Source organism: Giraffa tippelskirchi, chromosome 2, assembly GCF_054371585.1.
Source record: "Giraffa tippelskirchi isolate mGirTip1 chromosome 2, T2T-mGirTip1v1.2.pri, whole genome shotgun sequence".
Taxonomy (NCBI): domain Eukaryota; kingdom Metazoa; phylum Chordata; class Mammalia; order Artiodactyla; family Giraffidae; genus Giraffa; species Giraffa tippelskirchi.
Window position 1 is genome coordinate 40,879,729 of NC_137276.1, and position 12,519 is coordinate 40,892,247.

A 12,519-nucleotide genomic window follows, 5' to 3' on the forward strand; every position below is an offset into this window, starting at 1 on the left:
CATAATTTTGTCACCCAAAGATAACAGTTTAGAGGTGATATACACCTTGTAGTGAAGAGTTGACTCATTGGAAAAGACCCTAATGCTGGGAAGGATTGGGGGCAGGAGGAGAAGGGGATGACAGAGGATGAGATGGTTGGATGGCATCACCAACTCGATGGACATGGGTTTGGGTAAACTCCGGGAGTTGGTGATGGACAGGAAGGCCTGGCGTGCTGTGATTCATGGGGTCCCAAAGAGTTGGACACGACTGAGTGACTGAACTGAACTGACACCTTGTAGACTTTTCTACTATGGGTATTTGTGATTCGTGTTTCCAAAAGTGGTATCATTCTCTTTGTAACCTGTTTGACAAAACAACAAGTACGTACATACATATAAATATGTATCATAATAAATACAGAAGTACAGTCTAGTCTTCAGTGGAGGCTTCATATTCTGTTATATCATGATGTATTTAGTTCTCAATTTCAAGGATCCTTTTCAAAAGGAATGATTTCATTTGCTAACCAGAGTCTGACTATGAAACTGTGAACACTGTACATAATAGCAATTTAAAATAAATTAAAGTTTAAAGGTTAAGGCATCAGAAGTAATCTGAAATTTCCTCAACAGTAGATTGAAGCTATGTGATTGTTATTCTAGCCATTTTTTTCTTCTTCTGATAAATACAGTTTTATGACTTGTGCCTATTTAAGTGATTTTTTTACTTATTAAGTAACAACAAAAAATTTTTATAGCTACTTAGATTGGTTTGGAGAAAAGCAATCAGGAGCTATCCAAATTGAGTCAGAGAAGATGTAAACACCTACCTCATGAGTCTTTCATTGGGCTGCATTGCCCTAAAATGCCCATTAGGTTACTATTGACTTTTATGGAAAGTTCTAGTAGATGTAAAGACCTTTATCTGGACTAGAAGTGTTTACAAAAAGGCAGTTCATCTATTTCCTAATAAAATAATATCAATACTTTGTGTTTCTCTTTAGCAAGTTTTCCACAGGTAGTTTCATGCTATAAAATCTGAGCTAAATATTACATGCTCACCAAATTTTGATCTTGTATTAAGTTGATTATGTAAGCTAGTGGAGTAAAACGACATGTATACCCCAGGTAGCTTTTGTTTTTAGAGATTTGATACGTGGAGGCAAAAGTTTACTTTGCAGTTATGCATGCTTTGTTTCCTACTTTCTTTTGCCGTATCAGCATTTAGAAACTTATGAAACTTCCCTATAGTTTCTTCCCTGACATGCCAGCTATGTTTGTTCAATCTTGGGTCCATCGTGCCTTTAACAACTCATAAAAATTCAGTTCTTGGTATTAATTTTATATCCTGCAACTTTACTATATTCGTTGATTAGCTCTAGTAATTTTTTGGTTGTGTCTTTAGGGTTTTCTATGTAAAGGATCATGTCATCTGCAAACAGTGAGAGTTTTACTTCTTTCCCAATCTGGATTCCTTTTATTTCTTTTTCATCTCTGTTTGCTGTGGCTAAATCTTCCAAAACTATGTTGAATAGTAGTGGTGAGACAAAGGAGGCAAAAATATACAATGGAGAAAAGGCAATCTCTTAAACAAGTGGTACTGGGAAGACTGGTCAACCACCTGTAAAAAAAATGAAATTAGAACACTTTGTAACACCATACACAAAAATAAACTCAAAATAGATTAAAGATCTAAATGTAAGACCAGAAACTATAAAACTCCTAGAGGAAAACATAGGCAAAACACTCTCTGACATAAATCACAGCAAGATCCTCTATGACCCACCTCCCAGAGTAATGGAAATAAAAGCAAAAATAAACAAATGGGACCTAATTAAACTTAAAAGCTTTTGCACAACGAAGGAAACTATAAGCAAGGTTACAAGACAACCTTCAGAATGGAAGAAAATAATAGCAAATGAAGTAACTGACAAAGAATTAATCTCAAAAATATACAAGCAGCTCATGTAGCTCAATACCAGAAAAATAGCCAACCCAATCAAAGAATGGGCCAAAGAACTAAACAGACATGTCTCCTAAAGAAGACATACAGATGGGTAACAAACACATGAAAAGATGCTCAACAGCACTCCTTATCAGAAAAATCCAAATCAAAACCACAGTGAGGTACCATCTCACGCTAGTCAGAATGACTGCTATCAAAAAGTCTACAAACAATAAATGCTGGAGAGGGAATGTGGAGAAAAGGGAACCTTCTTACACTGTTGGTGGGAATGCAAACTAGTATAGCCACTATGGAGAACAGTGTGGAGATTCCTTAAAAAACTGGAAATAAAACTGTCATATGACCCAGCAAGCCCACTGCTGGGCATACACACTGAGAAAAACAGAATTCAAAGAGACACGTGTACCCCAATATTCATTGCAGCACTGTTTACAATAGCTAGGACATGGAAGCAACCTAGATGTCCACTGGCAGACAAATGGATAAGAAAGCTGTGGTACATATACACAATGGAATATTACTCGGCTATTAAAAAGAACACATTTGAATCAGTTCTAATGAGGTGGATGAAACTGGAGCCTATTATATAGAGTCAAGTGAGTCAGAAAGAAAAACACCAATACAGTGTATTAACATATATACATGGAATTTAGAAAGATGGTAATGACGACTCTATACGCAAGACAGCAAAGAAGACACAGATAGAAAGAGCAGACTTTTGGACTCTGGGAAAAGGCGAGGGTGGGATGATTTGAGAGAATAGCATTGAAACATGTATAGTACCATATGTGAAATAGATGACCAGTCCAAGTTCGATGCAGGGCACTCAAAGCTGGTGCGCTGGGACAACCCAGAGGGATGGGATGGGGAGAGAGGTGTTCGGGATGGGGGACACATGTACACCCGTGGCTGATTCATGTCAGTGGATGGTAAAAACCACCACAATATTGTGAAGTAATTAGCCTCCAATTAAAATAAATAAATTAAAAAAATTTTAGTTCTTAATTTCATGGCACTTGTTTTAAAGGCTCATTGAATCTTCAAAGAAGAATAAGTTGCATTTGGTATAATAATTTATACATTTGAATGTACTGCTTTATGTTATGTTTACATGTACTATCAAGTACATGGAAATTCCCTTAACTAATGGAACAAGGAAAGGGAATAAACTATTCCACTACAGGATGCTGAGGCCCTCGGCATGTAGTACAAGTTAATGACAGAACAAGCATTAAAGCTCAAATTTTTTGAGCATTTTCTGTGTGGATATTTATACTGTATATTTTGTGGTATTCTGATTTTTTAAAAATTGTGTTCAGTGTGTAATTCATATGATTGCTCTTTGTTAATATAGCGATGTCTTATTTTTAGATAATGGCAGATAATGAGATAATAGATTCTTTTTCAGTAAGGGTTAACAAATATTTTTAAGTGATTTATTTAGTGCTTTTGCTAACTTTTTTTTTTTTTTCCAATCACCAGTATAACTGCTTTAACTTACTTTTCTGTTTTCAGGTATCTGGCTTCGATAAGGAGGTTATTAGTGTGTAGTGGCATGTTATCTAATGGCTTTTCTAATATAAAAGCCTGAAACACCTATTTTAAGGATTGGAGCCAAATCGTATTCACAGGTTTATTTTTTATTTAGTTGAGGCCTGATTTAAAAAAAGAAAAACTTTGATGAGTTTGAAATCTATATTTAAGTACTGTTCCTGCCCTTTCTCTTCTAGGACTCCATAATTTTCTAAACGACTTTTCAGTTTATCTTTCATACATGCTCAAATCTGTGAGACCATTGACTCTTTGCAGTGGGAAAGCCCTGAAAAGCATCTTGGGTCTCTGTCTAGGCCCAGGACTAACTCCTTGCTATGTATGAGATTTTAGACAAATCACAAATCTCCCCAGACTGTAGTTTACAGATGAACAAGAGTTTCAGCACCTTTTCCATATCTCAAATTCTGTGTACTTCCCTGGTGGCTCAAGAATGGCAAAGAATCTGCCTGCCATACAAGAGACACAAGTTAGATTCCTGGGTTGGGACGATCCCCTGGAGAAGGAAATGGCAACCCACTCCAATATTCTTGCCTGGAGAACTCCATGGACAGAGGAGCCTGATGGGCTGCAGTGCATGCGATCACAAAGAGTTGGACAAGACTGATCAACTGTAACACTCAAATTCTGTAGTGTTGTGGAATAAAGAGTTTATGTGCAGCTTTTATTCTTCTTTTACATCTTCTCAGTTCTGAGAACTAAGTTTAAAGATTTGCACTCTGCATTATTTCTCAACTTTCTCCCAGTAATGGATTCAGGGTAGCATCTCTGGATGATGGTGGTAATAGTAGTTTCCCGATTCCAGCCTTGCATACAGTCTTCTGGGTCTAGATAAGAAAGCACTTTGCCTTTCCCATCTCAGACACAACAGTGTGCTATAAATTGACTGTGTGGGCCCAAGGGACAGTCACTGTCTCACTTCTCCTCCTACAGCCAGGCTCTGGGGTCTCTGAGTAAGTCCTCATCTTTTTGCTGTGGCCTTTGAAGTACTCATTGTGTGCATGCTCAGTCATGTCCAACTCTATGGACTGTAGCCCACCAGGCTCCCCTGTCCATGGAATTTTTCAGGCAAGAATACTAGAGCTGGTTGCAGTTCCTACTCCAGAGGATCTTGTTGACCCAGGGATCGAACCTGCATCTCTTGTGTTTCCTGCATTGACAGGTGGATTCTTTACCACTGTACCACTTGGGAAGCACCCATACTACACTTAATCTTAGCTTTAGCCAAAAGGCTGGAAAGTACTGAATAGCTGCCTAATGGTTACTTCCATAGAAATGAGTTTTTTCCTTCTTGTGTGATTTCAGTATTAGCTTCAGGAAAGCTACATGTATGCCTTTATTTTCAAGCTTCAAATCTTGCTTGAAAAAGAAACTTTCTTTTCTCATGAAATTTGGAAACATGTGCTTACTCCTGTGTCCGAATGATTTGGGCTTTTAAAAATGCCATTTGGAAGTGGCTGCTTCATTAAATAGTAGTGAAATGTCACTGTGGGCCCTGGTGGGCATTAGAAAAGAAGCAGGACATTACAAAAAGAACAAGACATATTTCTTGGAGTATTTAATAGCTTTCATTCCTTTTATGTGATCGTCACAGCAGTAGCAGCCCATGTGAGGACAGGTGAGGTAGTTAGTTGTTATTGCCATTTTCCATCAGAAGTTGAGCTTGAAGAGGTTAAAGGATTTTGTCAAGAAAAGAGGTAGCTGGAGCTCTTCCTACCATCTCTTGCACACAAGACAGTTAAATTGGATTTCGTGGCATCGATATTAGAGGTGTATAAATTCAGAGAGTGGGGAAAGATTGTGAAGGAGTGGCCAGGAAAGGCTTTGCAGAGAAGGACCTTACAGACTAAGGGAATAATCTGGACTTGTTGAAGAGGAGTAGATGGAGCACTCCATGTTGGGGGTGGTGGATCACAGGGACTGTCTTAAGGAGTGAAGAGTTTTTTTGTCCCAGTTAATTAATGGAAGCTATTGGTTTATTTTGCTGTCTCTTTAAGAATTCCACTGGTTATTTCAAACTGCCTGATGGACTTGTTTTTTGCAAGATTAGTGTTCTTTCATTTGGATAGAAGCTTACAGTGCCAGAATGTGTGTGTGTGTGTGTGTGTGTGTATGTATCTCATGGCCCTGTGTTATCTCCTCCCATTTGATATTTTTCTGCTTTGAAGAAGATTGTGTCTGAGGAGGATATTATCTGACTGTGTTTCCCCATTAAAGAGAAGTGAAATAATACCTTGTCCTTGGTCTGGTCTTTGTGGTCCTGAGGGGTTTTCCCCTCCTGGTAGACTTCTGCATTGGGTAAGGGGAGAAATAAAGAACTTGTATATATGAAAAGCCCATGTTCATTTCTTTGAGCCTGAACATTCAATCACTAATTTTTCTTTAGAGTTCTCATAGCCACTTTAAGGTGTTGAGCATTCCCTTCGCTCTATCCTGATTGCTGAGGGATATTTGGGGAGAGGTCCGGGATCTGATGCCAAGAGATTTCCTTTCCTACAGGGACCTTCTGCTAGGACTCCCATTTGGCAGATGTCTTCTTGTCACTCTAGGTAGGTTAGTGGTGATTGAAGCCCCTCTGTAGTGGTTTTTAAGTGGCCAGAGATCCACTTTGGTTTCATATTTCTCTCTGGAAGATACCATCTTATTCTCCTTGACCATTCAAATTGTTTGAAAGCAGTTTTGTGTATCAGTGGCATTTTCAGTAGGTTTACTTTCCAGTAAACCATCTAGACGTTGCTAGTTGTAACGGACGTTTCCTTGGATACTGAGACAATATTGACTGAGCACCTTTTGGCCCCTTTGAAATGAGATGTGTGGATGCTTAAGGTTGTAGCCCTTCCATGGTCCTTCAGAGTCCCCTGGGGCAGTCTAGACAGACCCTTAAGCATGAGGTGGTATGTCAGGAAGGTGCAAAGCACTGTGGGCTCTCAGAATAGAACTCTTTTGCAAAGCCTGGACTAGCTGTCAAGCTCTACCACCATTTGGTTGGTTGTTATTTAGTCTGGAAAGCTGGGATTTGGACATACTGTCCATTTTCATACCAGAGTTGGGTTTGAGGGGTCCGGTAGAGACAAGTTTGGTCTTTGAAATCAGAAGGCCTGAGTTCAGGTCTTGTTTGTGCTTGTACCTCCCAGTGGGTTGTTGGGAGCTCATAGTTACTAGGGAGGAAACAGGATTTAGAGCACGACAGCCTGGGTGAGGTCAGTTTAAGAAATCCCGGTCGAGTTTCTTTATTGGAGGATTTTCAAGCGCTTCTGACATACTAATGTGTACTGCTGGCCCTTGGAAGGATTACTCTGCAGTTCCTAGGCTCATTTGGATTTTTTAAAACATGGAACATTTTCTCAGATTATTATTGCACAAAGCATACTTAGGGAACACTGTCATTCCTAATTTCTAGCTCTTAAACCTGCAAGTCTGTGCAAGTTTTTTTCAGTTAACACAACATTCTTTTGAGAAAAAAAGTTAGTCCACAATTGGACAGTGCATTTTCATCATGAGCTATAGTGAACAGTAGCTGTTGGTTATGATATAAAATTTGAGAAAGTAAGAAAATATCGTTTTATTTTTAGGGATATCGACATATAACATTTTAGTTTTATATTTGCAACATAATTTATTACTTGTATATACTACAAGTTGATCACCACGGTAAGTCGAGTTATCATCTGTCACTATATAATCGACTCCTCCTTCATCTATTTCACTTACCTCCAACCCTCTCCCCTCTGGTAGACACCAGTCTCTTCTCTATAAGATTTGTTGTGTTTATTAATTTGTTTCTTAGATTTCACAGATAAGTTATATCATACAGTATCTGTCTTTCTCTGTCTGACTTATTTCACTTAGCATAATAACCTCTAGGTTCATACATATTGTGACAGACTTGTCACAAATGGCAAGCGTACACTGTCGGTGGGAATGTAAATTGGTACAGTCACTATGGAAAACAGTATGAAGGGTCTCAAAAAAATTGAAAAGAGAACTACCATGTGATCCAGCTATTTCACTTCTGGTATTTATCTGAAGAAAACGAAAACACTAATTCACAAAGATATATGTATATTCCCTTTGTTCATTGCAGCATTATGTATAATACCCAAGATATGGAAATAATCTAAGTGTCTGCCCATGGATCAATGGATAAAGAAGATGTGTGTGTGTGTGTGTGCGTGTGTACACACACAGTGGAGTACTACTCAGTCGTAGAAAACAGAAACAGTGCCGGCTTGTATATCCTCAACTTTCACATACGGATTTTAAAGTACTGACAACAACCCTGTAGAGGAGATATTTGATCATGGCCAAAATGGCCAAAATCCACAAAATGTGGATTAGTAAGCTGAAGTTCAAATAGTAGGTTATGCATGGAGATGCTGAAAGTCAAACTGTGGTCTGCCTTTCGCCGAAGGCCACATTTCATTAACCACAATGCTTTGTTATAGAGCTCATTCTTTTTTTAACTTCTCTTGCTTTTTTAAAATTTTAAATGATTATTACAAAATTAATATATATTTACTAAAGATATGTAGGTGAGAGAGAAGTAGAAAATGCCCCCCAAGCCCATCATCAAGTAGAACTTCAGTCAGTATGTGATTTCTTTCCCGTTGTTTTATGCGATGTTACGTTCATTAACCATAATTGTGATTAAATATATGTATGTACAACATACATTTTTATGCTCTCTCTACATATATAATTTTTAGTCTCCCCTACAGATGTGCATTTTGGTTATTGCCGCATCACTGATAAAGTATTTTAATAAACACACTGAACCAGGACTTGGAAACTTAAATTGTAGCTCTTTCATACAAGCTGCTGCTTGACTGTAGGCGGGTTCATTGACCTTCCTGGAACTCAGTTTCCTTGTGGATAAGTGAGGGAGTTGGATCAGATCACTGGTTTTGAAGCTATGGTTTTCCACACAATCTCCTGGGGGCTAAGGGTAAAGATGTCATCAGAGCAGAGAGGACCCTGGCCCTTTACTCCGATCTGTTTTCACTGAAGCATCCACTCTTATAACTCTTTTATAGATTTGGGGTCCAAGCATATTTGCAAGAGGAACTCACTGATTTTTTGTGGAAGAGTATAAAATTGTTGGACCTGATGATCCTAAAGCTCGACACATCTATGATTCTCTTTTATGACATCTGTTAAGTTCTGTGTGCTCTGTACATTTAGAAGATTTCTTCACCAATCTACCAATCTAGAGCTGTAGATTAAGCAGATTTGCTGCAGTCTTTCAGCTGATCTCAGGAACCCTGTAATAAGCACAAAAATAATCCCTGATCAGTGCTGAGCAATGTTCAAAGCACTGTTGAATTGTTTCTTAGCAAACTTACCACTGTCTGTGACTTGATCCATCTCAGGTCCAATTTAATGCCTCTTTTGGGGAATTCTAACCAGGGAGTCATTGGTTCCTTAAACCTAATATATGTTTGAAAACTATATGGACTCCACCAATAACTGGTTTTCTGTTTTCCTTATGCATGTGAAGGTTATGAATCTTGAGAGATTAATTTGAAAGTCCCAGTAGCTTGACTTGTTTCTCTTGCCTCCACAGAAGGAAGAATCTTCTTCAGAAATGAGGTGAATTAATGCTCAGGCACTCAAGAATCCTGGACAGCTACATGACGTGTTTAAAAACTGCCCTGACCATCTCGCCACACAGCTCTGTTATGAGGCCTGACAGGATGAATGCAGCGTGGAGGGACAGTGTCCTGCCCTGTCGGAACAGTGACTGCTGACCCACCGGGAGCAAGCAGGGGGGCCTCACATTGCCTGCCAGCACAATGAAGGAAGTGGTCTATTGGTCACCCGAGAAGGTGGCAGACTGGCTGCAGGAGAATGCTATGCCAGAATATTGTGAGCCTCTGGAACATTTCACGGGCCGGGACTTGATCAACCTCACCCAGGAGGATTTCACAAAACCCCCGCTGTGCCTAGTCACCTCTGACAACGGGCAGCGGCTCTTGCACATGATAGAGACCCTGAAGATGGAGCACCACTTGGAAGCACACAAGAACGGCCACGCCAACGGGCACCTCAGCATTGGCACTGGCGGCCCTGCCCCCAACGGCAGCTTCAGCATCAAGGTCAAACCCAATGGGATGCCCAATGGATATAGGAAGGAAATGATCAAGATCCCCATGCCAGAACCGGAGCGCTCGCAGTACCCCATGGAGTGGGGCAAGACTTTCCTGGCCTTTCTTTATGCACTTTCCTGCTTTGTTCTCACCACAGTGATGATCTCGGTCGTCCATGAACGAGTACCTCCCAAGGAGGTGCAGCCTCCACTACCGGACACGTTTTTTGACCATTTTAACCGGGTGCAGTGGGCCTTTTCTATTTGTGAAATTAACGGCATGATCCTTGTGGGACTCTGGTTAATTCAATGGCTGCTCTTAAAGTACAAGTAAGTAAAGCACAAGTCTGCAGTTTCAGGGATTGGGAGGTGGCACGGCAGATGTTTAATATTCGTTATTGGGAAATGAAATTGATCAAGCAGTAGGAATCAAAGCACATTTCCTTCTTTATTTTTTTAACCACATAGTCTGTTGAACCAACCAAAGCTCTGGCAGCTTTAAGGAAGTGCTATGTTTTGTGCCAGATTCATACAGAGTGATGAACAGGATTGTTAGAGATGAGGTTTTTCTGTTTCACAACACAGGAAGGAAAACCCTCAGACATCTTCAGAGAGTACAGGCTATTAAACCACAGAAAACTACCCAGTCTTGGTGTGTTTAACCCATCAAATCAATGGTTGACGGTTGGCCTGTGGGCTGTGAATGACCCTATAGCTTTTTCCACACAGAATCAGATAGCTGAACCTTAGTAATATGTATCTGAAGATGCTTCACACATAGAATTCAGAACAGCTAGTCCAGAGTGACCTGAGCTAGTGGAGAGTGATACCCACTTTAGGTGGGATGTGGATGAACCTGCATGACTTTCCACCTTTTTTTAGAATGTGTAGCATTTAGAGCAGTATTCCATTCAAGTTTCTCAGGATTTTAAATAGCCATCTCCTTTTAGTTTCAGGTGAATCCAAAGTGGCTTTCATGTCCCAGGCTCTAAACTCAATGCAGCAAAGTTGTTTGCTTGAGTTGCGTATAGCAAACTGAACACATACTTTGCCCTCATCACGGGTGTCTGATTTTTCCATTAGCAGAACATCTTTATGGCTTCCACGCATGGGAGTTGGAAATTGGTTTGCTAAGGAACTGAGTTTCTCTCTGGTAGACTATGTTGCATGACCCACAGTGTGGTTGAATATTAAGGAAATCATCTTAAATAAAGAAAACAAAATGCAGACCGAAAATTTATGTTGAACTTTAATGGACATGATGAGTTTTTTCTTGTATGTTTTATAAAGTCTGTGTTTTCTTTCCTTATTAATTAGATATCTACAAGTGGAAATAAAAGCGACTCCTGAGTCTTTGCCAGTAAAGGACTATCTTTATGTTGTATATAGGAAGCTATTTAAGTAGCCAGTTTTTATCTGAGGGCTGGTTTGGCTATCCCCAAGTTTAAGCAGGGAAGCCTGATGTGCCACAGTCCATGGGGTCGCACAGAATTGGACATAACTGAATGACTGAAAAACAACAACAGAGTTTAAGCTAAATTTGATACAGGAGCAACAGTCTGGGATGCATTTGAGTTGGTGGAAGAAAGACAGTTTCTTGCTCGCTTTAGTTTTAAGAGGCTAAATAGATAAGAATAGGCCGTAGAGCTATGAGATGCTCAAAATTTACTAATTACATTCTTCTGACTGTCAGACTTCAGTTCTGCTTTTGACTTGCAAAATTTTTTCCCTAGAAGCTCATTAGGGGGAAAAAAAATAATGTCTGTATATTTTCCCTTAACAAAGGCAAGGTCAACTCAAAATTAGGTTTCCTGGGATCTTCCTGATTTTTGTTGTTTTGTTTATATGGGTTTGTTTTCTGGTTTTTATCAAAATTCTTACATGCCAGCTAATAATTTACTGCCCAGAAAAGAACATTTATGTACTTGTGTGTATACATCAAAACCTTTCACAGAATTGTGACTTTTGAATAATTTTATTCTTGTTCTAAGAAATGTCCTAACCACAGGGATAATTTCTTTAAAGTATATTACTATTTGTATTTCTCTCAGCAGAGACTTTTCCTCAAATCTATTTCTCTTGAAGCTTTCTAATTTTGTGTTTTACTGGTATTTGTTGCTAATACTGTAGTCATTTGTATATTTAAATTGATCTATAGCCATAAATCACTTAATTCATGCCTGGGGCAAAATTAACCCAAGACTGGGACACAGGCAGCCTGGGCCCCAGCCCCAGGAATGTGCTAGCATTCTGGATAAAGTGGATGTATCTCCAAATCTCAGGAGCCTTGTTTTCCTCACAAATATAATAAAGACCTCTCAGTCTAGATGATTTTTATTGCTCTATACCACTGTTTTATTTGATTACAAAATCACTGAATGAGCCAGTTACATTTGAGTGTTACTAGCTGCAGAGAATTTGTAGTTCAGAATATGTCCAACTTTAAAGATTCTTTAAAGTCCTCTCTCTGGTTTCCACGTTGGCAGGATAACTCAGTTGTTTTCATGAGAGTCTTCAGCATCCCCACCCCTGTCTTACTACTGGGGCACATCCCTAGCTTCCCATCTCCCTCCTTGAGGCCTCTCTGGAGTGTGTGTGGCACACCAGACCTGGGAAAGGCAGGAAAAAGATAGAGATGGACACAGCAAGCAGTGGCTGTTAGTGAGCTCCCTTTCCCCGGCCCTCGGAAAGGTTGAACTGTTTCCTAGTGCAAAGAGACACCCTATTCCAGTTATTTGGCTGTGACAGTGTAGCAGTCTGTGGCAGTGTAGCAGTCTGTTATTCAGCATGTTGGGAAGATGGATCCTTCTGGTTATGGAATATTCTGTTTAAAAGCAGTAACCCTCTCATTTTTCCTGTGCTCAACTCTTCGGACACTTGACCCCTCTCCCTAGCCTCCACTCAAACTCAACTTTTCTGAAACCAGATTTATCAT

At 39.6% G+C, this 12,519-nt stretch overlaps 1 protein-coding gene across 17 annotated transcripts in view; it reads left to right on the top strand.

Moving 5' to 3' along the window:
• Positions 1-12,519, top strand: part of SGMS1 (sphingomyelin synthase 1) — a 330,821-nt gene that overhangs the window by 279,825 nt on the left and 38,477 nt on the right. For all 17 annotated transcript variants that reach the window (XM_081556966.1, XM_081557014.1, XM_081556948.1 and 14 more), the window contains one exon: positions 9,063-9,914. In XM_081556966.1, the coding sequence (XP_081413092.1) occupies positions 9,292-9,914 (623 nt within the window). In that variant the 5' untranslated portion in view covers positions 9,063-9,291. The remainder of the gene's footprint in view (positions 1-9,062; positions 9,915-12,519) is intronic.